At 55.2% G+C, this 24,075-nt stretch overlaps 2 protein-coding genes across 5 annotated transcripts; one reads left to right on the plus strand and one right to left on the minus strand.

Moving 5' to 3' along the window:
- Positions 1 to 687: 687 nt before the first annotated feature.
- HDAC11 (Histone deacetylase 11) lies at positions 688 to 4,880 on the minus strand. The gene is made up of 7 exons (XM_037230642.1): positions 4,641 to 4,880; positions 4,255 to 4,411; positions 3,661 to 3,819; positions 3,202 to 3,361; positions 2,497 to 2,687; positions 1,951 to 2,218; positions 688 to 1,687 (listed from the first exon to the last, which is right to left on the minus strand). Exons 2-7 carry the CDS (start codon positions 4,357 to 4,359, stop codon positions 1,509 to 1,511), a joined length of 1,062 nt encoding a protein of 353 aa, XP_037086537.1. The 5' UTR covers positions 4,360 to 4,411; positions 4,641 to 4,880; the 3' UTR covers positions 688 to 1,508.
- Positions 4,881 to 5,166: 286 nt separating this feature from the next.
- Btk (tyrosine-protein kinase Btk29A) lies at positions 5,167 to 24,075 on the plus strand. 4 transcript variants are annotated; one of them, XM_037231482.1, is made up of 17 exons: positions 5,167 to 5,258; positions 5,552 to 5,601; positions 7,806 to 8,001; positions 9,619 to 9,799; positions 10,205 to 10,390; positions 10,744 to 10,817; positions 11,184 to 11,279; positions 15,320 to 15,384; positions 15,736 to 15,801; positions 16,486 to 16,620; positions 17,371 to 17,570; positions 18,332 to 18,503; positions 19,479 to 19,647; positions 21,290 to 21,408; positions 22,004 to 22,122; positions 22,574 to 22,707; positions 23,203 to 24,075. In XM_037231482.1, the coding sequence occupies exons 3-17, from the start codon at positions 7,834 to 7,836 to the stop codon at positions 23,302 to 23,304; spliced, it is 1,986 nt and encodes a 661-aa protein (XP_037087377.1). In that variant the 5' UTR covers positions 5,167 to 5,258; positions 5,552 to 5,601; positions 7,806 to 7,833; the 3' UTR covers positions 23,305 to 24,075. The 4 variants fall into 4 exon arrangements, with proteins under 4 accessions (XP_037087377.1, XP_037087376.1, XP_037087378.1 ...); XM_037231481.1 differs by having other exon boundaries at positions 5,187 to 5,236; XM_037231483.1 differs by having other exon boundaries at positions 5,213 to 5,254.

Genomic DNA, 24,075 nt, shown 5'->3' on the forward strand with positions numbered 1-24,075 from the left:
GCAAGCAATTGTCGTTATCGGCTGCTGAACGACCACTTTTAAATGCGCCTCGGAACTTTCGTGCGCGTCGGGTATATAATATTGCTCATAGATTAGCAATATATCATTCATTGGAGATCTGTGCATAGACACAACTGAGGATATATTTCAAGTACATATACGGCGACCAACAGGGGTCGGGTGACTACACGACCAACAAAATCTGTCGACGGGTAGTCGGCAGGCTTACCCTGGTCGGCGAATTCCATTGGCACGAGCGTGCGAGCCGCTAGGCGCAGCAGCACATCAGTCCATAACCTTGACATGTAGCACAGCTGCGAGATACTGGCTACTTTTGGTCAACCCAGCACCTATGCGCATCCGGCAAGGCGAATCGGACAGGTCACGCGGACAGGTCAGCATATGATCTTTTAGTGTCGAAAGGCAACACAGCAGAAAGTGTGGTGTGGTGGAGGCTGATGCAGCGGAGGAGGCAAACATCTGATAGCATGCATCCATATTCAGCTCCGTGGAACTCAACTGGACGATTTACTCCATACCGTCATAACCAGTAAGAAAATTTCAAGATGGCTCCCTGGCTCCCTCGCCTCTGCCAACGAAATGCAAAGGAAACAACACCTCTGGCGCTAAATTCCTCGTGCCATGGCAGGGCGCCTACTGAGCTCAAGAAACGCGGATATGCTTATATTTAAAAAGATGTATTCCTCGCTCACAACCTTGTACGTGTACAAACGTAAATACTGGAGCCGACCAGATCATATTGTACGCGAACTCGTCAAATCCCTGATTAAGGATTCGGAAGCGTCCTTAGGGAACCACGTGCCAATATAGAGGGTTGACCTCTGTTGGTAGGCTAACAGGATGAGACACATTCCCTATGTGACCCGGTATCCAGAGGTAAGACAGTCACTGCATGCATTCGTCCGAAAAACACATTCTCCCTCTCATCGCAACCCCGGTATATCTCTCTAAATGTCGCCTTCATTCCAAAGCCAGCGCCTCACACGAAGGCCTTTCCCACAGACCTACTCTCCCGATGCCCTATCCCATCCCTCACGAGACCAACAGCCAGCCTCCCTGCACGATAGACAAACAGATTGGCGGCCCACAAGGAACCTACAGACCGCAGCTGTGTACATACAACTACAAGTCTCCTCCTCACGCAAGATACCTTTATAAGCCAGTGGCCCGCACAGCGGGCCTGCAGACATAAAGCCAGCACAGATGAACTACAGGCCAGTGACCGCACAGCACACCTACAGACCACCAGTCCGCACACCAAACCTACAGACCACTGGCCTGCAAAGCAGACCCGCAGACTATAAGCCCACACAGCAGACCTACAGACCAACAGCCCGCACAGCAGACCTACAGGCTAGTGGCCGCACAGCAGACCTACACGCCACCGCCTGCACATCAAACCTACAGACCACCGACCCGCCCATCACACCCGCAGACTTAAAGCCAGCGCAGCTGACCTACAGGCCGGCAGTGCAGCGGTGCGAGCGTCAGGTGGCGGGCTGACCGAGCCGCCCTCGGTACACGGCCGTGGCGGCCCGGTGAATGATCGTGTGCCGGCGCGCCAGCTCGGCCAGGTCCCGCGAGTAGCCGCCGCCGATCACCGTGGCGCAGGGGATGCCCCGCCTGACCACCTCGCTCAGCACGTGGTAGTCGCGGTCGAACAGGCCTGCGCGGCAGACGGCGACAGCGGGAGCTGTAACGGGTACCAGCTGGATGCCGTACATAAATGTGCACCTCATTTCTAATACAAGCGCAAACGAGCCGAAACACAGGCGCCGAAATATCGAGCCACAGCAAGTCAACAATAATTATCGAAGCAAAATGTGCCATGAAATGGCACGTGGCAATCACCATCGGACAGTGGAAGCGACAGCTTTCCAGTCACGCTATCCCAACCAAGCAGCAGCGCGCCAGCACCGCAGCGCTCACCCTGGTCGGTCAGCGCCAGCCTCCCCAGAACGTCGCGCACGTGCGGGTCCACGCCGGCGTCGTAAAGCACCAGGCCGGGCCGGAACAGATCCAGCAGCGCCGCCAGATGCTCCCGCAGCGTTGTCATATAGGCCGCGTCGCCCAGGTCCACGTCCAAGCCGACGTCCAGGTCGGAGCGTTGTTTGCGCAGCGGGAAGTTTTTCTCGCAGTGCATGGAGAAGGTGAACACGTTCTCGTCGCCGGCAAAGATGGCCGCCGTGCCGTCGCCCTGGTAACGGCCGAGGCGTGTCACTGGCGGCGAGCTTAGCGTACGGATCGAACGCGGCGCAAGTAGCGGGCATTGCCGCACACGCGAGCGGGGTGGCGAGGATCGGACCTGTTGGGCGGTTTGGCAACCGGGAGAACGACCGGGACTGCCAGGGGGCGACAACACACCAACGATTTGAGAGGAGGAGACACACTCTCTGGCCATGTCTACCTCCCAAACCCGCTGCGCGCCCCAGTGCGCTGGCTCGCCCGGCGGTCTTCAGCCCTACCGCCACCCACCTGGTGCACGTCGAGGTCGACGACGAGCACGCGCCTGCCAGTGCGCTGCGTGACGCGGCGCGCCGCCACCGCCAGGTCGTTGACGAGGCAGTAGCCGGAGCCGCGCTCGGCGAAGGCGTGGTGCGTGCCGCCAGCCGTGCTGCAGGCCAGACCGCGCTCCAGCGCCACCTCGGCCGCAAGCACAGTGCCACCTGGCGGACCGCGCGGCGAACTCAGACTCAACTAGGTCCGACAGATGGCGTGGATTGTCGGGCGCCCACGGATAAACTGGTTCATTTACTGAAGGGTTGAACAAAACCAGACAGGCTATCCAGAATGTACAGTATGAAGTGATGTAATTCAGCCAAACTTCCAGTGAACATAACAGAGGCTCAGTTGACAATGAATGTGACAGACAGGCTACAAATTATTTTGGAACTGACCCTGCTACTTCTTCCCCAGCTGGAAATGCCATTGACAGAGACTAATTCCACAGCTGGAATGAAAATTGCAGAAACAAATCCCCCAGCTTGAAAGGCTGAAGCACTACATTATAGAAGCACAGAAGACAGACAAATGCTACTTGGATCATCACATGCCCACTTCATCATGAACATCAAGCCCTGGGTGGCAGTATTTCATGTCTGCCATGTTAATTGTACACACTTTGCATATATGTCTCATCTGACCTCCAAACAGCATTACAGTGCTCCATGAATCACTCACCAGTTTCATATCTGACCCTGGAGACTAAACCTGGAGACCATGGGAAGCCAGTGGCCTTTTGCTCCTGGTCTGTAGTGTAACCACCAAAAAACTTGTCCACATATTCTTCTGTGTGAACTTGGCATACTTCATCCCTTGAGATGAGTTCTGGATGCATCAGCTTAGGTGAATTTGTACCAAGTCAGTACAGTGTGCCAGTAAATAACATTATATAATGTCAATCAAAAACATGGAATCTCATTTCATAGGCCTATTAGATTGAACTGCAGACATAGGATCTGACTATGCTGAAATAGTCTGAAAGCTGATGGTTTCCATCCCAAAAGCCTTGATAGCATAGGGAAGCTATGACATTGTGAAGCATGATAGTCCAACATTTCAGTCTTACATCAATGTAGAATTGATTGAGTACTATACTCCTCAAGTAGTTTACTCAAAACAGAATATCTTGTCTCATACCTGTTTGCTTCTGTTCAGAAGACCATCTTGAACCAACAAGTCATGTATCATATTAAACTTGGCCATGGGAAAGCTGTGCTTAGCTGGAAGCTGGCACACAAAGCCATGGTGATGAATGATGGGCAAGCCATTCACTTTTTGTAAGCTGAGATCAATACCCTGTGACAGGAAAGGCAGTTGTTACTGGTACACAATCCACATTATACTTGGTATGTGTCAGATCTGAAATGAAGTGCTCATAATGTCACTCCATATTATTATCATCATCACTAACAAACTTCCCTCACTACTATTCAAAAATGAGCTGCAACTGAACCCAAAGCTACAGTTTCCAAGAGCAATGGTCTGACACAAGGGCACAGTTTGACCAAAAAAAATGGAGGGAGGGGGGGGGGGAGCAAATTACTAAATCCACCCAAGATACACCAATAAATAGATTTTTCCCCAGAATTGGCCCACTTTTTCCACCAATTTTACTGCCAGGGTCCATGCTGGGTAGCAGCCTGTTCACCCAACTGAATATGAAACTTCACTCCCTTCCTGGCACCTACTTTTTATATCTATACCACCTTACACACACACAGATATGCTTACATGATGTCCCACATGGATTATCCTGGTCTGAAAAGGCTTGAAATAGCTTCCTCTTGAAGGCATTAGTGCTCGGAAGCTCGACAAATGACAAGGTTGCAAAATCATCACAACATGTGTGCATACCACTTGCAATTAGCAGAGATCAGCACCAGTTTCTCTGCCGCAACAGGAAAACAAGTATCATCCAACCATACTACTCAATGATTGCCACAAAACATGTGGTGTGTTGTGATAAATGCACTGAGATTAAAAAACACTATCATGAACAGAATGCAAATAAGAAGTAGAGCTTCCAAAATTTGCTTCCCTCATAAACTGCTTGTAAAATCAGTTGCTTGTTTCACACAAAAATGATTTCACTACTATTTAAAAGGATGCTTATTCACATCAGCATTGCGTTGGAACGGAGGCTGTAAAGCTATAACAAGTGGAGCCATTATTGCTGTTAAGGATTAGGGCGCATAGCATCCTGGGCTCCGGCGACCAGCTTGGTATCAGTGACTTCAGGTTTCAATATTCCGCATGTTTCTCATCCTGCCATATTTTGATCTTGATATGTTCAGTGTTGTTAAAAGGCCTTGGGTTCAGCATAAGCCAGGTATGGAAAATTACAGGACCAGCATGGAATAGTATTTGCTTCTGACCCCACAAGTACCCATTTGACACAGCAGCGTCGTAAACGGCGACAACATTTATTTCACCGGGGTTCTCGGAAATTTTAGATATTTAAAAAACATATGAAATAACTAGATGTCTTCTGTGCCACTTTTACGATGAATAACGCTTTACAGTCTTGAAGAACATATCAGGAACATGCATCTCATAAGCTATGCATAACACTTTAATATTCTTTTGTTTCCCTTGATTTCTCGTTGCGGTGATAAGTGCTTCCAAATCATGGCTTTGCTGCCAAATTCATTGAGACGATTGTTAGTGAAAATCGTCATGTTGTTGACGTTTTGTGGGGAAGCACTGGTATAAGGTGTGGCAGTTGTGCAAGTTAGGTATATTTTTGCAATGAATTGTGACTGTTTTTAGATTGCTTTGAACGGCATGATATCGATTCCGCCTGCGTGACGATTTTTTGCTTGTGCTTGTAAGTGCCTTGAAAAAAGTATTGACCTTCACGACTAAAATCGAGTCAAAAACGGTGTAACATGTGGGGGAATTGAGAACGTTTTAGGGTGTTCTGATCGAACTTATGGTTCCATCCAATGATCGTCGTTGTCATGTTTGCATTCTAGCTAAAAATTAGAGCAACAAACACCTGTGCGTGAATGCGTGACTTTGTCAACAGGTGTGACATGCTGGCTGTCTTTTGAATTTGGATGGGACAACAAAAGACAGGTAAGCCTTTGTAGCTGTGTAAAATAGTGTGTCAATTAACCTGTGTACGCCAATATCTGCATAACTGATCAAAAATGTGTGGTACATGGATTGATATGGTATCTGTATGACATGCATTTGTATGTTAGATGATTTGAAAATTTGTGTTTATTCAAACCATCCACAGGGAAAGGTCCTCCTAAAGCTCAGGCCTCTGACCCTTGCTCATCAATAAAATTAACAGAAATGTGGTCTGCCAGCACTAATGTGTAATGGGCTCTAGGTTCATCAATGATTTCTCTTTAGTGACGGTTTATTAGCTGAAGAAATGCCTGACTACTTTTGGGATACTAAAATGAAAGCATTTGTCCTAAAGATCTGGAGGTTTTTTGCTTTGCTTAGCATGATAGTAACATGACAATAACACAGGGCATGTATGCACTAAATCTGACATCTCAAAGGTTGGTACATTTTCAACACAAATTTTGGAACATGCAGAGCCAATGTTTCTGGGATTATTATGCTGTAGAGGTAAGGCAAAAATAACTAAAAACTGTTCTGAACTAATTAACAAAGTAAAGAAGTAATATTTAATTTAAAACTTCACCACAAATTGGATTGACCTGTGTCCTGCATGTAAGAACAAGGTCCAGCTCATCCATTTTGTGTGGCCATGTTGTGCATTGGATCAGTTTTAGGCAAACTGGATAGCATGCATGATAGCTAAGGCTGTATTAACAACATGAATATGAAAATTTACCCTGCATATAGGAAGTTCTCAAAACAGCAACACAAATAGGGTGCTTTCTGCTGGAAACAATCAGGGTGCAAAATTAAGTAGCCAAAGCCAGGACATGTGCAATATTTGCTTCTGCTTTACACAAGTTATGGGTGTATGACTGTTCATAACAAATTTGGGACCTCAGACCCCATTGTTGTTGGCTCAGCTAACATCATAACCCTGTCAGAAACCATAGTTCTACATTGAATTATAAACAATGTAAGTGCTTTGAATTCCATCATGTACACATACATGCCCATTGCCCACAGGTACCACAAACACAGGCCCAAGGGCAACACATGATTAAGGTAGTTGATGTGGCCTAAAACTCAAACCATCAGTGCATGCCCAGTGATATTGTCCCTACACCAATTAAGTAGCACCAGTTTATATGCATTGGACCATCATCCACAGCCTGGTGTGTGACATCTTATCACAATTTTGTATATTTTGTGTCACAAAGGTATTTGAATTGCCCTAAAGCATTGAAATGCAAGTGATGGCTCTATCTTCTTTGGGTATTTTGATAAGGATTAATATGATGACATAAGGATTTATGTCAGATGCTGGCAATCAGGGTAGGGTTGAGTTATACAGCCAACTTTGTGGTGTGCATGAATGTGCCATAGAAAAGTAACCAAGGAATCACAACCTTTTCTAGCCAATGAGCCAGCAATTAACCACCTTTTCTTGAAAAAGTGGGCCTAAATTCAACTCCTGTATATATCTTGGGGATTGAGGTGTGTGACTTACAAAGACCATAGTTCTGTTCTTGACTCTGTTATAACTACCATCCCAACCTAACTTTGTTTATACAATACATGGTCACAACCTACAAACCTGTAAATCTTGCAGATTCATCAATCATGTGGGCTGCCACTTTCTTGTTCTGCACACAATGTGGTTTCTAAATTAACCTGCAGGTGCTTTATCATGAAACCTTGCCATTAATCTAAGCTTTCTTGGAGGGCAGGTTTTCAATTCCATTGACCAAGCCATTTGTCTGATTTCCAGGGGTGCCAAGGTGAAATGCCTTTGGTTTGATATTATCTAGTTGATAATATCTGAGAGACAATGCTACCAACTGAAGTGACTGATGCCTAAGTTTTATCTTCATGCAGATCAGTTTGTGTCATTTGTTGTCCTAAAACACCTCTTCCACTCTGCCAGCACTCTTGTGACAAGGTTGCCGGCCTGGCTCGGCTGTTTGGCTTACATAAAGACAATTCCACCACCAGTGGGGGGCCACATGGGGTGTTAGCATTTAAGGTCAATGTATTATGGTGGTCATTTGGTTGCTTTGCATGTGCCTTACTGATTACTTCATGGGGACTGCACACTTCCAAAGAATATCTGCTTACACCTGGTGCATGTGCTTTAGAGAGACATGGCCAACATGTTGTTGTTTGCCTTGTCGCAGTTGGTTATGTCTGTTTCCCTGCAGAGACCTGGCCAGATTTCTCCCTTCCATCATGGGGTTCCTGGAGCAATCCAGCAACAAGCCCAGCGGCCCCATCATCAAGGAGAGCTACATGGTGAAGAGGTCTCAGAACAAAAAACGCTTCGGTCCCGTCAACTACAAGAACCGGTGGTTCGTGCTCACACCGACCGCGCTCGCGTACCATGACGGTGGTCCGGAGGTAAGTCCTGCCGGTGTGTACATGGCGTGGAGATTGCGGATTAAGACGCGCTCGGGTGGGGGAAGGGGGGTCAAATTGACCCCCCGAAGGTTTTTCCAGAATGGTTTCCGAACGGCGCGGCGTAACCGTGCCAAATTTTGCACACCTGTAGACGATCGAATAGTGGATCGTTTGGTTGAAAATTAAGATGTACCTTGGAAGGTCGCTGACCCATGGCAGGTCAAAGTCAGGCCATGGTTTCAGCGAAGCTAATTTCTAGGGAATTGTTCAATCTGATGCAACAATAGAGTGTTAGATGAAGCCATGCATCTCTGAAATGCTTTCTTAGACAACACAACAATTGAGTGAGCAAATTGCATTGACCCAAGGTCAGGTATGAAGGTCAGACCAAGGTCAAAACCACCCTGTTTTATTACTGTGGGGCTTACTGTATGGGATAGTTTTTGGAGCTCATTTAGATTTATTTATTATTTATAGCAGGAACCACATTCTGCATCTTCCATGGGCTTCTTAGTAGCCAGAATAGGTCATTTACCTAAAATGACTCAGGTCAACATTTGGTTTTTAGGAACCTACTGCCTAGTGTAATTTTTGTCGCTTATTCAAATGAAAAACTCAGAACAATCTCATATAATCTTGGTCACTATGACCTTCAAAAGGTCAAACAAGGCTACTGACCTTAAATGAGCATGTTAAATTTTGTTAAGAAACAGTTATCTAGGTTCTGGGGCACTTCGGAGACCAACCTGGAATTTGACCTTGTTTGGCCTTATTTGACCCGAAGGTGATGACCTAGGAACTTCAAACTGTGACGTAAGTGAGTTCATGTACAGGTCAACATACCCTGTGAATTTGGTGTCTCTAGCTCTCATAGTTCTCGAGATCTCAGAGGAGGGGTGCCAGATACGCCCTACCCCCACCCGAGCGAAGGGTATTCAGCCGGCCACCCGGGCGTGTGTTGAAGATGTATTGCTGTCGGCATGAGCGTTCATCCTCTAAACTGTTTCAACTGTTTGACAATGTTTGTTTAACTGCTTTTGTGCATTTTGCTGTTCTGGCAATTTGTTTGCCACATTTCTGAACTTGTTATGCAAAGGCTGATGCTGGAAGACATATATTGTGACCAACATAAATCCTACCCTGCTGTTGGTGAGCTTTCGTCCTGGGCACCAATGCCTCATGATGAAATATGGCATGTTTTGAGGAAAGTGTTTTGCTGAGCTAAGCCCTCTGTTGACAAGCCCATTGTGCTGTCACTGCTGTTACAGTGGAGGACAGAGGGTTACCCTCTGTCCTCCTTCGTCGTCTCGTCTCCACTTAGATCTGTCATCCTCACCGTCTCTAACTGTGGCTGCCATCTCCTTCGACGCCCCCCGATTTTGGAACGTGTCCCTCCATGCGCTCTCGCATGGTGGGACACCGTGACACCCTGTCATGTACCCGTCCCCTCCACTCCCTCCCCTCCGCTGGCTCTGACTGTGATCCCAGCCCGCCCTGTCCTCCTTTACTGTGTCTGATTCTCGCCCGCGTCAAACTCTTCCCCCTCTCCCTGAAATATGCCGCCCGCCCCCGTTACCCCCGCCCCGCCCGCTCTGACCGCACGGCGCGCCGTCGCAGCGCAAGGGCCGCGAGAAGGGCCGCATCGAGCTGGCCTCCGTGCGCGTGGTGGAGCCGCTGAGCGAGAACGCGCTCGACAGCCGGCCGCACAGCTTCCAGCTGGGCTACGGCGAGTACACGCTGTACGTGTCGGCCGGCTCCGACGACGAGCGCGACGACTGGCTGATGGCGATCAGGGAGCGTGAGTGTCGCCGGCCGGGAAAGGGGTGGCGGGGCTGGGGGGTCCACAGGCATTCTCGGATCGAGTGCTGGTGTGCGGACGGCAGGGAAGATGGGGTAATGCCAGCGATGATCTGGTGATGTGAGAACCGGAGGTGAATGTGAGAGGCGATCAGGTTTGTTTGTGACACGGGATGGCTGGGCTGGATAGTCAGTGGGCTATAGTGTTCGGACGCCTCTGCATATTAAGCATGTACAGTTTGAATGTAGGTGGACACAATACGCCAGTCCTGTGGCGTCGAAGAATCGCGGAGATTGCATTGTGCTGGCGCAACACGTCGCCGAGTCGATCCGTGTTGTCAGCTCACCTCATCTGACCTCGCCGGCGGTCGGCGCCGCCTCACAGCCGTCGCCCGTCCGCCGGCAGTCTGTCGCGGCAACGGCGGCCTGCTGGAGCGCTACCACCCGCACATCTGGCAGAACGGTCGCTGGCAGTGCTGCGGCCACATCAACAAGGGCACCGCCGGCTGCGAGGAGACTACCCACATGGGCATCGCCGACCCCGAGCTGCCCGTCTCCCAGTCGGAGCCGCTCTTCGACGGCAGCACGGCCGGTGAGGCCCGCGTCGCACCCCGCAGCCCCAGCCATGTAGCCGTACGCCCGGGCGGCGGCGCGGCGGCTGCCACGACCGCCGCGGGCCCCGCCATACGCATGAGTTGTGTAGCGGCTCCTCCCGGGGTCGGAGCGTGCCTTCGGTCGGCGCCAGGCTGCGCAGCTTCGTCGTAGTCGTGCCGCTCGTTGTCCAGTCGCTTGCTGCTGCCGTTCGTGTGTCAGCGTCGTCGGATGTCGTGTCGTGCTGCTTTGCCGAGCTGTTACCGGCTGCATGGACGGCGTTTGTGTGGGGCTCGCGCTCCGCGGCCGCTCGTGGACGCGCGTCTGACGTGGGTCCGTGCTCGTGCTGTCCAGTAGGGGGCGTGGCAGCTCCTGGCGGCCTCGCCGCGCCGTTCACCGGCCAGACCCTGACGCAGCCGCCGCCGCTGGTGAGTCGAGACGCCGGCTCCGCCGAGCACTTCCACTGCAGCCCGGCGGCTCCAGCGCCATGGAGCACCGGCTGCCGTCCTCTCTCGCACGTTTTCTCATCTCCTGGCTGGTCGTCCGGCCCTGGGTCTGCTGACTGTATAATTGGAGACGTTCCTGCATTTCTTGGGGCTGCTCTTAAACTTGTTGCGGCAATGGATGCACCGTGTTCAGGTAGTCGATGCGCCCAAAAACCTCAATCAACAGAGAGCCTGTTTGGGCCGATGACACAAGACGCCTGGAGACGGCCGGTCGATTCCGTGTTCTCCGCCGTGTCGCCTCTCCCGCGTCGCCCGGTCGTGACCTGACCCGGGGCCGACCTTTCGCAGACGGACGGCGCGGCCCCCACTCCTGCCAAGCCCAAGATTGTGGTCGCCCTGTACTCTTACCACGCCATCGAAGACGGTGACCTGTCACTGACCAAGGTACGTCGCCAGCCGCCTGCCCGCGGCGGCGTGCCGACACCGTCACGTGGCGCTGGTCATGCTGTCACGCGCCGTCGGCGGCGCTGCCACGCTCCGGCAGTGTCCGTCGCCGACGGCAGCTGGAACACAACGTCTGTTGGTCGGCGCCGCGGACTGGTTTTGGAGTGGGGGCGCGTGCTCCGGCTGCGCGTCTGGCTGGCTGGTCTCTGTTGCCCGTCTCGAATGATGCAAATGTGTGGTTTGTTGCTATGTTCTGTTCCAGGCAGTATGCGGTTTCTGTGTGCGACCGTGTGGCTTAGTGGCATCTCGTAATGCAACCTCTTCATGTCTCAATTTATGTCCACGGTATTAAAGCGGCCTTTCATTGGCGGCTACCAGGTCGTGCTTTCTTCGGACCATGTGCTTACACGGTGCTTGACCGGTGACCAGTTCAGTCAGGGTCTGGAAAGACGAAAATTGAGTCGAAATCCACACCAAGGTGCGCTTTATGGACCTTTCTTAGTTAATTAGTGGTTTCACTGTGCGCCGCTTTTGGGTCTTCTGCAATGTTCAGGTAACCATGCGTACCAAAAAGCAGCTAGAGGTCCAACAAAGAGGTGGATCAGAGCATAACATGCAGGCAACAGCTTAGCAGAGACTAGCCCATCCACCGCATCTAACTTGTACACTCGCGGCGGACGATTGAGCCAGTGCGTTGTGCTGAACAAAACGTTGTTTCCATGTGGATGACGGAGTGAAGAAATCGCCAACTTCTGTTGGGAAAAGAGGCTTGACCCCACCTTTAATTTTCTCTTTCCCAAAATTTCACTTGATCCCAAGGGCCAAACCGAGGTCTAACCCAAATGCCACTCCAGCAGTTAGCCAGAAATCCATATTTGGGACTAATGTCTAAATGGAACCTTAAACATGTCACGATTGTATCCTCGGTGTCCCCTGGGGCGTGCGCCAATATCCCTCCGGAATTAACCAACACTCAAACGTCTCAATATGGTATTGGTATTTACGTCATCGTATCAGAGAGAAATGCACTGAATCAGCTTATGCCATCAGCATACATTTTCATTTGACGATCTTTTGAGGCAAAAAATTAGGTCAAATCTCTGCTGATGCGGATTTCCATTTTAAATTTAGGTCACTCACAGGATATTACATCACTCACCACTGAAATGTCATAGCCTAACGCGTCTATGCTTGTTTGTAAGAAAACGTTCTGTTTTGAAACCGGCAATAAGACCGATATGTCACAAGGCGTACGAGTTTGTGTATGCTACGCTGGAACAATCTTACAGCAATTACCCTTGCCCCCGAGCCTTGAGAAGGCAGATTTTCGGAATTCATTAAGAACAAAGGTCATTCCATTACCAAGAATGACAATTCATCACGCGCAATGCATCTTACAATGCACCTACAGGTGTGTTAATTGCACCCCTCGAACACCTTTCTTTCATGCGGCTTTGAAGGACGCAAACCGTGTAATGAGTCCCGGGTTGAAAAGGAGCCTAGGTTCCCATGCCGCCCAGGCCCGTCACGCAGAGGTCAGCGCCCGCTTCCGCCTTCTGAAAATCTCGGTCGCAAAGATGCCACCGAAGACCTTGCGTAAGGCCCACAACTGTGGTATTCCGTTGCAACGCTACAGTACCATATATTAATCCATTAACAGTCCCCGGGCTGGGCCACGTGATGTGCTGGCCCACATACAACCGTTGTTGGTCTGGGTGGGGGGGGGGGGGGGGATGTCAGCGTCTGGTGATCACACGCCGGTACAGTCCTGTGTCGCCGGGCTGGGCCACCCGCAGTGGGCGCTGGTGCGTTTCGTGGTGTATTCCGTGCACGGTGACGTGGTATTTCAATTTCGAAGGTGTTGGTTTAACGTTTTGGAAATTGTTACGTGCACTTGTTTTCTGTTCGGTGGTTTCTTATGACGTATCGCTAAGTAAACCCTAGATGTAAGTATAGCCATATTTAACGAGACCAACTGGCAGGGTAATATAGACAACTTTCTTAAGCCTGTTAGTCAGACATTTCCTAACCCGAGAACATGGGCGCTGCATGACCTCTAGCAGTCGATGCGCCCTAAAACCCCAAATCATCATCATCATCGAAATATGCTCCCAGGCCTTAAACGGTCCGCTAAAAGGCAACATCCAGCATCGTGGCGAGTAATGAATGTCCTTTCAATCAATGACCGATAGGTTAGCCAAGCCGGACTTCGCAAAGACGCTGGTGCAAGTTGGCTTGTTCTTGTAAGGGTTAAAGGGGTTGGGCTAGAAGGATCTTGAAATGGGCGAGTGCTGCTGAAAAATATGTTAGATAGACATCTGGAAAGTTCTCACACATTATCAATTTTTCCGTATCACTTCTGTTTTTGGGCTGCTAGCACTTCTCTTTCTGGGCTGCAGTAATTCATTAAAATGTTTGATCTAGTCCTTGGCCCAACGGATGCGAATACCACCTGTCTGTACTGCCGTGGCAGCTTTTCATTTCATGGTAGCACTTTTCCCGCCAGGCATAATTGGACACGGTTCAAAAGCACAAGGGGCAGTATACACAAGAGGGAAATCCATGGTGTACCTCAAATTTATCAGGATAAATTTTACTCCGGCAGCGCTTTTGTGTAGTTGCCGTGAACTTATTCGTCATTTCGCGTCGCGATTGCACCTTGGTTTTACCCCATGGCACCAAATCAACAAACTCAAAATGGCCGACCAGATACATAGTGACGGAACAATAACGGTTCCGCAGCGAAATGCAGGGGATATTTTGAAAGGCAGGATGAAATCGATAGGTCTCGCTCTTGTTTATCGTAAATTCCGTGCATTTCAGCTGTCGTGTCATGTAAGATCCGTGCCTATTGATTTATCTGGACAAATAACCGAACAAGTAGCCAAATGAACTTATTTGGCCGGGTGCCTTTTTACCGAATGTCAGTAACCGAATGTTGTTTTGCCACTTTGTCTTTTTACCCCCGTGTTGATAAGATGAAGTGCAAAAAGTCCTAATGTAATTTATCAACATGCTCCTTCGTAAGCGCGCCAATTTGCCGAAATGTTAATTGGCCGATATTATTACACAAGTTAATGAGTCGATATCATTTCTACAAAAGTCAATAGGCCGTCAGATTGCCGCGCGATGATTACGTTCATGTAATTGCCATTCGCGTAAATCCTGTTTTGGCATGCTGACGTTCGCTTAATTAGAATTGTCATACATCACTATCTAATAAGCCCGAAAAATTAACAATTTTCAGTCCTGGATAGTAATGTGTAATTATAATGTTAACTGATTGCTTTTTGCATAGAAGCGTGTCGACGTATTTGTATTTCGACAATTGACACGTCGTCAACGAGGCGCTTCCGTCAATATGCTTTTCGCTTTAAGCTATTCGCCCGGTTCACGGTCCTGGTATGTTTTCTTGGCCCTATGGTTATATGTTTTTCCCACTTGGATAGGGGGGGATGCTCAAGTCAGTCCTGGGGAGCCAGGGCCTCTCCAAAGGCATAAAAAGTGACGCTTCGGGGTCGGTTGGCCGCGGTAGGAGAGCCAGCGTCGGACGCGTTTGCAGAAAAATGTGTTTTGTACTATTATATGCGTATGGTGGCTACTTTTTGACGTTCACAAGTTACAAATGTCACGAGATAACCCTTATCGAACTATGCCGAGCTGAGTTACATGTTTTGTGTCAGTTGCATCCCCACACGTTCGGCAGCATGACAGATGAGCGCAGTCGCCATCGCTTCATCCGATCATCTCTTGCGATCATCCAGTCCTTTAAACCTCTTGTGACCAGTTTCATCCGATCATCTCTTCTGGCCATCTTAGTCGAGCCACTCTACATATTTAAAAATAGCTGGACTGTATTCCATTTAAAGTCAGCGATCGGTGGAGGAAGACGCGACCCCGTCCTCCTTGCCCAACCCCTGCATACATTCCACCTGTTCCCATCGCTGAGACGTCCCTCCACCTAAGTAAGAGCCAGCTTCAGCGCACCGTGGTCCTGTGTGAGATGGCGACGTGTCAACGTCGTGGGGTCTGGCCGGCAGGGCTCCGAGTACGAGGTGGTCGAGGACTCGCGGGAGCACTGGTGGCAGGCTCGCAACGCCGCCGGGTACGTACTCCGGCCGGCCGACAGCCCCGGACAGCGCGCAGTGACGGTGTGTCGGTCTGCCACCCGCGCGAGGAGAGCATTCGCCACCTCACAGCAGCGGGGATGAGTTCGGTTCGGGCCTGTGTGTTTGTGTGCCGAACCGGGGCACCGAGACCGCAGTGGCCGCCACAGGGCCGTCTGCCCGGTCCTCTGCGCTGCGCGGCTGGCCCGTTCTGCGTGTGGTGCTGACCTGATCCCGTCCCGGTGTTGCTGGGACCTCTGACGTCACCTGTGCCCCGCCGGGTCTGCCGTCGATGTACAGCCGTTTGACCTCTGCGCCGTGCTGACCGGTGTCCCGGCCCGTCCCCGCAGGCAGGTGGGCTACATCCCCAGTAACTACGTGCAGGAGAAGGAGCAGATCGGCCTGCAGCAGTACGAGTGAGTCCGAGCCGGCCGGCGGCCGCGTCTGCGCTCCGGGCTAGGCGAGACCTCTCCTCCCCGGGCCGGGCGGGCTCCTGCCTCCTGTGGGCGCTGGTGGTGGTGCGGCCCGGCCAAGGCCACGCTGGATTAGGTGGCTAAGTTGGACTGAAAAGGGGTGAGGCGGCTGGTGCTAGCCGCTCCTGTCAGGAGAATGGATTATAGTAACGGCTTTGGATGATGGGGTCGGGCTGGACCGTGTGCCGTTAATGACGCTGACAATTTTGCGGACATTGCTTAGACTGAAGTCTTCTCCCATACCTTGTCATTGGCACATAAGCCGAGCCTCCCTCCCACGCCGGAGCGCTGTTCGACATCACACTAAGGCATGTTCATTTCCACTGCATTCCCGCGGGTTTTCGCGGTTCACTCGGTGTCGTCCGTTGTCTTCTGTTCCGTGAAAGCGCGCTTGGAGGCGGGAACGACGACGTCGTCGCGCGATATCGTCGGCAGCTTTCAGCCGAAAATCCGAATCACGTGAGAGCCGTAAGTGTCGCGCTCGTCCGCCTCCGTCCGCCGCGCGGCCGCTGTCCCCGCCTGGTGAGTGCGCCGCGTCGTCCCGTCTCTAAACCTAATTACGAAGCCCCGGCGTTGGGTGTCGCTGGCGTCCCAGAGCTGACCAGACCCGCGGCCGTCTCCTTTCAGCTGGTATGTGGTCGATATGAGCCGGCAGCGGTCCGAGTCGATGCTGAAGGACGAGGCGCGCGAGGGCTGCTTCGTCGTCCGCAACTCCTCCTCCAAGGGCATGTACACGCTGTCGCTGTTCACCTCCAAAGGCCTGTGAGTTGATCCTGTGGCAAATGTTTGAGCGGAGATGGGTGGGAAGGGGGGGGGGGAGGGGGGAGAGGGCTCGTTGTTGGACAACTGATCGGCAGGGATGTCCGTTCTATATAGGGGCGTAGGGTTGCTCAATTTGGGCACGGCCGTGATGTGTCTATGGTTGCTTGCAATGCGAGTATGCTGCTGCCTACCAAGCCACCGCACTAGAGTTGAGCGCCATGTATCTCAGAGTTCCGATCCACCGGGAGACAAGCCGTAGGCAAACAATCCCTCCCTGGTGAGAGCCTGTGCACTCAACCGTCGTGACATTATGAGGGCGTGCACGTGTGCATCTTTGCCGGCGTCGGCCGTATCAGGTCGGGGGATCGTGCCGCGCCCGTGCCACGCACCGCTCCGCTCCAGCCGGCCTCGCGCCGGCGGCTTTATCGCGATGCGAGCCATTGGGTCCCGGAATGGCCGCTCGTCTGGGCGTCGGCGGCGGGCCTCGTGCTGGGAGCCGCCGCTGTCGGCGGCAGCGGGAGCCCGGGGCCGGGTGGGGGCGGGACAGGCCCGCGGCGCCGCATGGCTCCGTATCGCCCCAGGGAAAACGACGTGTCGGTGGTCGCGGGGTCAGACCACACGCTCCGCTTAGTTGCAAAGCTGGTCCCAGCGCTGTCTCTTCAAAGGCCCGCGGGCACGAGCTCAACAGGAGACGATGCGGACGGCCGTGCCGCCGCTGACGCTAACGCGTCCCGTCCCGCCGCCCGGCAGGCCGCGAGCGCAGGTGAAGCACTACCACATCAAGCAGACAGCGCGCGGCGAGTGCTTCCTGTCCGAGAAGCACACGTGCGCCAACATTCCGGAGCTGATCCACTACCACCAGCACAACAGCGGCGGTCTAGCCACGCGGTTGAAGCAGCCGCCGCTGGCCGCCGTCCGCTCGGCGCCCGCCACGGCCGGACTCAGCCACGGTACGGCGGCGCGGCGCCCGCTCGCCGCCCAGCGCTCGACCGCCGGCGGTGTCTGTGGCGCCCCGGCGGCCGCGCGGCGCGTGTGTGGCATGACCCTCGTGCCGTGTGTGTGTTGTGGACCGCTCCGCCGGCGTGGCGGGGTGGCGGTCTGACGTGCCGTTGCCGCTCCGCGTCGCCATTGTGGTCCCGGCCCGCGTGCCGTCCTCGCGTCTCGCGCCTCGAAATCCCGGCCTGACACCCAGCCTGTCCCTCCCCTCGCGACCTTTTCACGGCTGTGCGCCGGGCCGTGACCTAGGGGCGAGCCACGATGATGACGGCGTGGCGGGAGGCTCGGGTGACCCATCACTCCGTGCGCGGCCGAACGGGCCGGTGAGAGACCCGGCCATTGGTCATGATGAAGGCGCTGCTGTCCATGGCCGAGTGAGCAATCGAGCTTCTGTTCGTCATGACCCCGACGCTCTGTCGGTCAGATGGGTGGCATTGAGTGTTGATCTATGACCCGTGACCGTCCGATTGGCAACGCGTCGTCGGCGGCATGGCCGTGGAATATTGTTGTCACAGGCGAGGATGTCGCTTCTTGTTTTTTAAACCTCAGAAGTGTGGGATCTGAGATCCACAGGAGTTAAGAGAGCCTCAAAGTTCTGATATTTGGACCACGACCGCTGTCTTAGCCGAGTTTGAGCCCAAACGTCCCCTGGGCCAAGTCCGCTATCCCGGCTTGCAGCTGGGATATGAGTTAACTCTTTCAAGTATCTCGGCAGACAAGTGGGAGATCGAGCCGCTGGAGCTGACGCTACTGGAGGAGCTCGGTTCCGGCACCTTCGGCGTCGTGCGGCACGGCAAGTGGCGCGGCTCCATCGACGTCGCCGTCAAGATGATGAAAGAGGGCACCATGTCCGAGGACGATTTCATCGAAGAGGCCAAGGTCATGACGTGAGTAGTGAGGCGGACGCCGCGACCGCACGAACGGTCACCCGTGTCAGCCGGCGTCTCACGAGAGGCGCGCCGGGCTGTCGCCTGCGCGGGTCGTGCCGCCGTCAGGTCCTCTGTGTCGGTGGCGTAGTTGTCCCCTCCCCCGCGTGCGTCGCCTCCGTGCGGTCGGCTGCACGTCTCCTTGTATTCCGGCGTGTCTCGTTGCCGGGGCTGATCGCGCTGCCGTGGCAGGCTGATCTGGGCCGGTCGGGCTGTGTGGCGCGGCTCGGGCGGTCCTGGGTCAGGCCCGGCGCGCGGCGGCCGACCTGGAGCGGCAATCGGCCGGCCGTGTACCTCCGGAGACGGCCCCCCCTCCCCCCTCCCCGTCCGCCCCAGTACGGTCTCGCAGCTGGTCGGCTGTGCTGTGCGACCCAGGCATCGATCATGGTCGCGTCCTCGCGCTCGCCGTTTTTATGCCCTGCGCCCTCTCTCCCCCGCCCGCTCTTCCCCGGTCCGCTCATTTGTCGTCTATTCTGTCGGCCCAGCCGGCATCGCTGCGGTGCGCACTGCGCGGTCGGGGCGGTCATTTTCTCTGGGAACTCGTTATGCAAGAGAGGCTCGCATGCTGGCGGGTGGTTGTATTTGCCCCTTGTTGCCGGTTGCTCATTTCAGCGTCGCTGGCGATGGTAAATGTGATTTTCCAACAGGTTGTTTGTTGGCTGCTCGATTTCGCGATGGTTTCCATTTTACGCTGATACCCATATACCATGCTTGATCAAACCGCGAGTCCAAAATTATGTAGACTGAAATGGTCAGCGCCGCCCAAGCTGCGGACCGGTTGTGCCGTTTTGGACGGGTGTACTGGCACGAACCTTGTCGCTCTAAGCCCCGAGGGACTCACTCTCATAGCTGATCGGCGCCGAGCCGTGCCGCTGTCCGGCGCCCCTGTGTGACCGAGTGACGCGGTCTAACTCCGCTCTCCGTCGGCGGCCGCAGTAAGCTGCAGCACCAGAACCTGGTGCAGCTGTACGGCGTGTGCAGCAAACACCGGCCCATCTTCATCGTGACCGAGTACATGAAGTTCGGCTCGCTGCACTCGTACCTGCGCAAGAACGAGGCCACGCTCATCGCCAGCATCGAGCTACTGCTGCACATGTGCCTCCAGGTCAGACCGCCTCGGGGCACGACCGGCGCTGGGTGCCGGAGGACGGGCACTTGCGTGGCGGAGGCAGGGAGGGAGGGGCTGTTATACCTGTGGATGGTTTAACTGGAGAGTGACGTACGTGAATGGTGTCAGCGTGTAAATTGCCACTTGGCTACGGGAATGTTAGCCAAAGTGGATGGGGGCTGATATTTTTCAAGTCAGCTCGTTCCGTGCACAACCGCTGGAGTTTGTGTTGAATATCCACCAACAGTGGGCGCGCCACGACCCACGGCCCGGTCGGCCGGCCTGTGGTGCTGTCCGTGCTGCCACGGCCTCCCTGGTGTGTACATACAGGGCGGAGGTGCCGGTGGGGGCCGACAGACGGACGGGGTGTCGGTGCCGGTGGGAGCAGACAGACGGGACTGGGCAGTGGCGCCGGTGGGAGCGGACAGAGGGGCAGGGCAGTGGCGCCGGTGGGAGCCGACAGACGGACAGGGCAGTGGCGCCGGTGGGAGCGGACAGATGGGACCGAGCAGCGGCGCCGGTGGGAGCGGACAGTCGGACAGGGTGGCGGTGCCGGTGGGAGCGGACAGTCGGATAGGGTGGCGGTGCCGGTGGGAGCGGACAGTCGGACAGGGTGTCGGTGCTGGCGGGAGCGGACAGTCGGACAGGGTGTCGGTGCTGGCGGGAGCGGACAGTCTGACAGGGCGGCCCTCGGACTGGCAATGATCTGGGTGGGGCGGCTCAGCTGGTATCATTGGCGGACATAAGCACGGACGGCAGCGCCGCAGGGTGACGGCGGGCCCCGGCCGCTCACCTGGGGGATCGGCGGCTGCTCTGCCCTGTATCGGAAATTTGAGCCAAGCCCACTCTGCGAGACCGGAGTGGATTGGACCGCCCCGGTCTGCTGGCTCTAGCGAAGCTGACATTACGTACTGCGCAAGTCTGTTAAGGCCACTAAGGCACGGAAGAGGTGTCCGTCGTGCCACTTTCAGAGCCGGTCATCCCTCGGGGGTGCATTATCATTTACGCGCGACATATCAACATCTGGTATTTACTGGTCGCTAGCTGTGGACTTGTCCGTTAGAAATGCAAAAGTAAAAAAACGATGTTAACGTTTTCTGACCACGGACATTGCGTGTCGTAGGAATGGTTTGCTCACTGGTGGATTGCTGTCACCCAGCATCAATTGGGTTTGCTCGTGGCGTTCCAGTGTTTACCTTGGTTTGGGTCAACAGACTGTGCATGTTCAGTGGTTACTGGCACTGCACGCGGACGGCTAATCAGGCCTCGGTGGAAAAGGCTAGCGAGTGCGTGACTTGGAATTCCCGATACTCGTGTTGACTTGCTCTTTACGTACAGTATAGCACATTCGCTTTGGGCAGCAGGTTTTCTTGCAGTGCTTGTGCTTCGTTTTTGGTTTGGTTCTGTAGGCTGGGTTGCATGGGTCATGGCGCCTCGCAATCGGAGCGTGTTCGTCGGTGGAGAGCGACGGCACGTGGCCACAGACGCGGCGGCGCGACACGGCAGCGTCGGGATGTGCCGGTCCGAGCCTGCGACCGCCAGAGTCGGTACACCTCCGTCCGAACGCGAGCGCCGGGCGGCAGTGTGCCGCGAGTCCCATAGCCCATCTGACCCGCCCGGTCCGGCTCTGCTGCCGCAGGTGTCCAAAGGTATGGCGTACCTGGAGCGCCACAACTACATCCACCGGGACCTGGCCGCCCGCAACTGCCTGGTCGGCTCCGAGATGAACGTCAAGGTGGCCGACTTCGGGCTGGCCAGGTCAGCCCGCGGGGCGCGGCTGGGGAGGCGGGAGGGGGGAGGGGGGCAGCGGCTGGCCTGGCGGACGTTCGTCGACGACAGATATTGGCGCAGGGCCAGCCGGGCTGGCTGCAAGGAATGTGATTATCCCGATATCGCTGACATGTCCACATCTTTCCTGCCAGGGTATATTGTTATCGAATATGTTCCTTGGGATAAGGTCAATAACGATGTAAGGTGGTGATATCAGCGTTCACGCACACCGAAGAACTGCTCTGTTGATGCAGTTGGTGCTGCTGTCGTGCTGATGTCTTTCCCACGTCGCTCCTTGGTCTTGTCAGCAGCTCTGTGGCGTGGTGCGAGTCCGTTGCGGGCTTTGCTCTCGTGATGCCGCCGCTCTTGAATTGTCTCTAGCCTTCCAGCAGTGAACTTCCGGTCACCGCACCACCGTCCGCACGCTGCGTAGTTCTAAACCAGCTAATAAGCCTCGGCGTTCGTGCTCCGTTGGACGCCGTTCGCAACGTCTGTCTTGCTTATCGCCGCCGACCGCAGCAGTCATTTCTGAGTGTCCGGGCATCGCGCTGTCGCCTCCACATCACGTCTCGTCTCGCCGCAGGTACGTGCTGGACGACCAGTACACCAGCTCGGGCGGTGCCAAGTTCCCCATCAAGTGGGCCTCGCCCGAGGTGCTCAACTACACCCGCTTCTCCTCCAAGTCGGACGTCTGGGCGTTCGGTGAGCCTCCGGCCAACGGCGCCGACACGGCCGGCCAATTAGCGGCGCCGGACGCGGCCGCGGCGGGGGGGGGGGGGGGGGCGGCGCGGCATCGACCGGCGCCGGCCGCTGAAAAACGAAGCGGGGCCGGCCGCGGCCGGACCGTACCGGACGGCCGGGGACGGTCGGCACGCTCGATCTGGTGCGGGATCGGCACTGTCCACCGTGATTATCACAGGATGCATGGCATCTCAAGATGGCCGCCCCGTGTATTTGGAGGTGGTGAGGGCGGGCACGCATGCCGCTGCGTGCGGCCAGGCTCACCAGCCATGCTGACCCATACGCTGCCGCTGCAGTTGCTCCCGACGGAGTGGTTCGCCTCGCCGCCGGCAGCGGTCCCTGTGGCTGCGCCAGTAGGGCGGTGGCGTTGGCCGGCCGCGTCAGCTCTGCGACGGTGTGACTCTGCCCTCAGGCGTGCTCATGTGGGAGGTGTTCACCTGTGGCAAGATGCCCTATAGCCGCATGAAGAACGCCGAGGTGGTGGAGCGCGTCCAACTCGGCCACGTGCTAGACCGGCCCAAATACTGCGCCAAAGACGTGTACGAGGTATGTCCACGCCTTCCGCTCCGTTTTCGGTCCGTACAGACAGCTTTGATATATTCCGTTGGTAGGCATGTTTTGTTCCATTAAAGAACAAGGAAGGAATACTCCACTGGAAAGACGACTGGTCTGCCACGTTTCGGGTGGTGCGTGCGACCGCAATGCGATCATCAGCCGTCACTGCATGTCGTGGTGGGCGGCCAGCTGTCGGTCACTGCTCAGCTTCAGCTGTACTGCGAGCTGAAGCGAGCCGGCAAGGTCGGCGGGCCAATGCGACGCTGGCCGACCGTGTCGCTCTGCCGATCTGTGAGAGCGGGGCTCGCACCGGGGCGGTGGGGTGCGGAGCGGGTGTGATCGGGGACATGTCGCTCCGCCGACCTGTGAGAGCGGGGCTTGCACCGGGACGGCGGGGTGCGGAGCGGGTGTGCCCGGGCGTGCGGCGGTCGCCACCACAGCCGACGTCGGCGCGGCCGCCCGGTGACGCGCTGTCGTTGCCGGCAGGTGATGCAGAAGTGCTGGCGGTACAAGTCGGAGGACCGCCCCACCTTCTGGGAGATCCGCGAGATGCTGCGCACCATCTACCAGAGCGTAGTGGCCGACTAGGCCAGCGGCGGCCGCCTCGCGCCAGAGGCCTGACCGGACTCTGCCCCGTCGCCGCCGCTGGTCCGCCTCCCTCATACGTTCCGTCGCCGTCCGTCGCGAGACGGAAGGATGCGGCGCGGCCGTCGCCGGTGCTCGGCTGGTTGTGGCGGGGCCCGGCGACTGTTCAGCGGCGCCGACGGGGCGCGGGCCGCGTCGTCCGGCTCGGACGCCCCGCCGACTCGGGCGGCGCTGGCCCCGCCGCGGTGCGTCGGCTGTGTTCCGAAGATTGTGCCGACCAGTCTGAGTTTGACCTGACCGTTTTGTGTATAGACTTTTATCGTTGTGACATAACGCATTTCGATGGTGGAGACTGTTGATTCCAGGTGTGGCATTGTGCGCGGCGTGCAGTGTGTGCGTGTCTGTTTCCGAGCGTCGGCCCGTCGCCCCGTCCCTTTCCCGAGGGCACGTCTTGGCACGCCTAGCTTCGTTCCTCCGCCGGCTCGGCTTCACAGAGAGCTAACCGCTTAGTCGGGGGCAGCGCCAGCCTCCTGGCGGCCGCTGCCTGCGCTGTGCTCGTGCCGCACGTCCGCGCGCGCGGCGGCTCTCGCTGTCGAACGGCCCCCGACTGACCCGATCTGTGCGACCTGCCGTAACTCGAGACGCTCGCTCGGCGGCGTCCTCCAGCCGATCCCGCGTCCTGTGATATCTGCGTCTGTCTTCCGCGCCTGTCTCTCGCGCCCTGGCCGGTGTTGTCGGGCCGCTCTGTTCGGCGGACGGGCGACCTGTAATGTG

This window comes from Pollicipes pollicipes, unplaced genomic scaffold, assembly GCF_011947565.3.
Source record: "Pollicipes pollicipes isolate AB1234 unplaced genomic scaffold, Ppol_2.1 Scaffold_6686;HRSCAF=7923_pilon_pilon_pilon, whole genome shotgun sequence".
Taxonomy (NCBI): Eukaryota; Metazoa; Arthropoda; class Thecostraca; order Pollicipedomorpha; family Pollicipedidae; genus Pollicipes; species Pollicipes pollicipes.

What these genes read in the sequence shown, in the direction of transcription:
- HDAC11 (XM_037230642.1), bottom strand. Translation starts at nt 4,359, where the DNA reads ATGATTTTGCAACCTTGTCATTTGTCGAGCTTCCGAGCACTAATGCCT. An exon ending in TTCTGAACAGAAGCAAACAG is followed by an intron (nt 3,362 to 3,660) that starts GTATGAGACAAG and finishes AATTCACCTAAG; the next exon opens with CTGATGCATCCAGAACTCAT. An exon ending in CAGGGTCAGATATGAAACTG is followed by an intron (nt 2,688 to 3,201) that starts GTGAGTGATTCA and finishes GCGGTCCGCCAG; the next exon opens with GTGGCACTGTGCTTGCGGCC.
- Btk (XM_037231482.1), top strand. Translation starts at nt 7,834, where the DNA reads ATGGGGTTCCTGGAGCAATCCAGCAACAAGCCCAGCGGCCCCATCATC. An exon ending in CTGTTCACCTCCAAAGGCCT is followed by an intron (nt 16,621 to 17,370) that starts GTGAGTTGATCC and finishes GCCGCCCGGCAG; the next exon opens with GCCGCGAGCGCAGGTGAAGC. An exon ending in GTCGGACGTCTGGGCGTTCG is followed by an intron (nt 22,123 to 22,573) that starts GTGAGCCTCCGG and finishes CTCTGCCCTCAG; the next exon opens with GCGTGCTCATGTGGGAGGTG.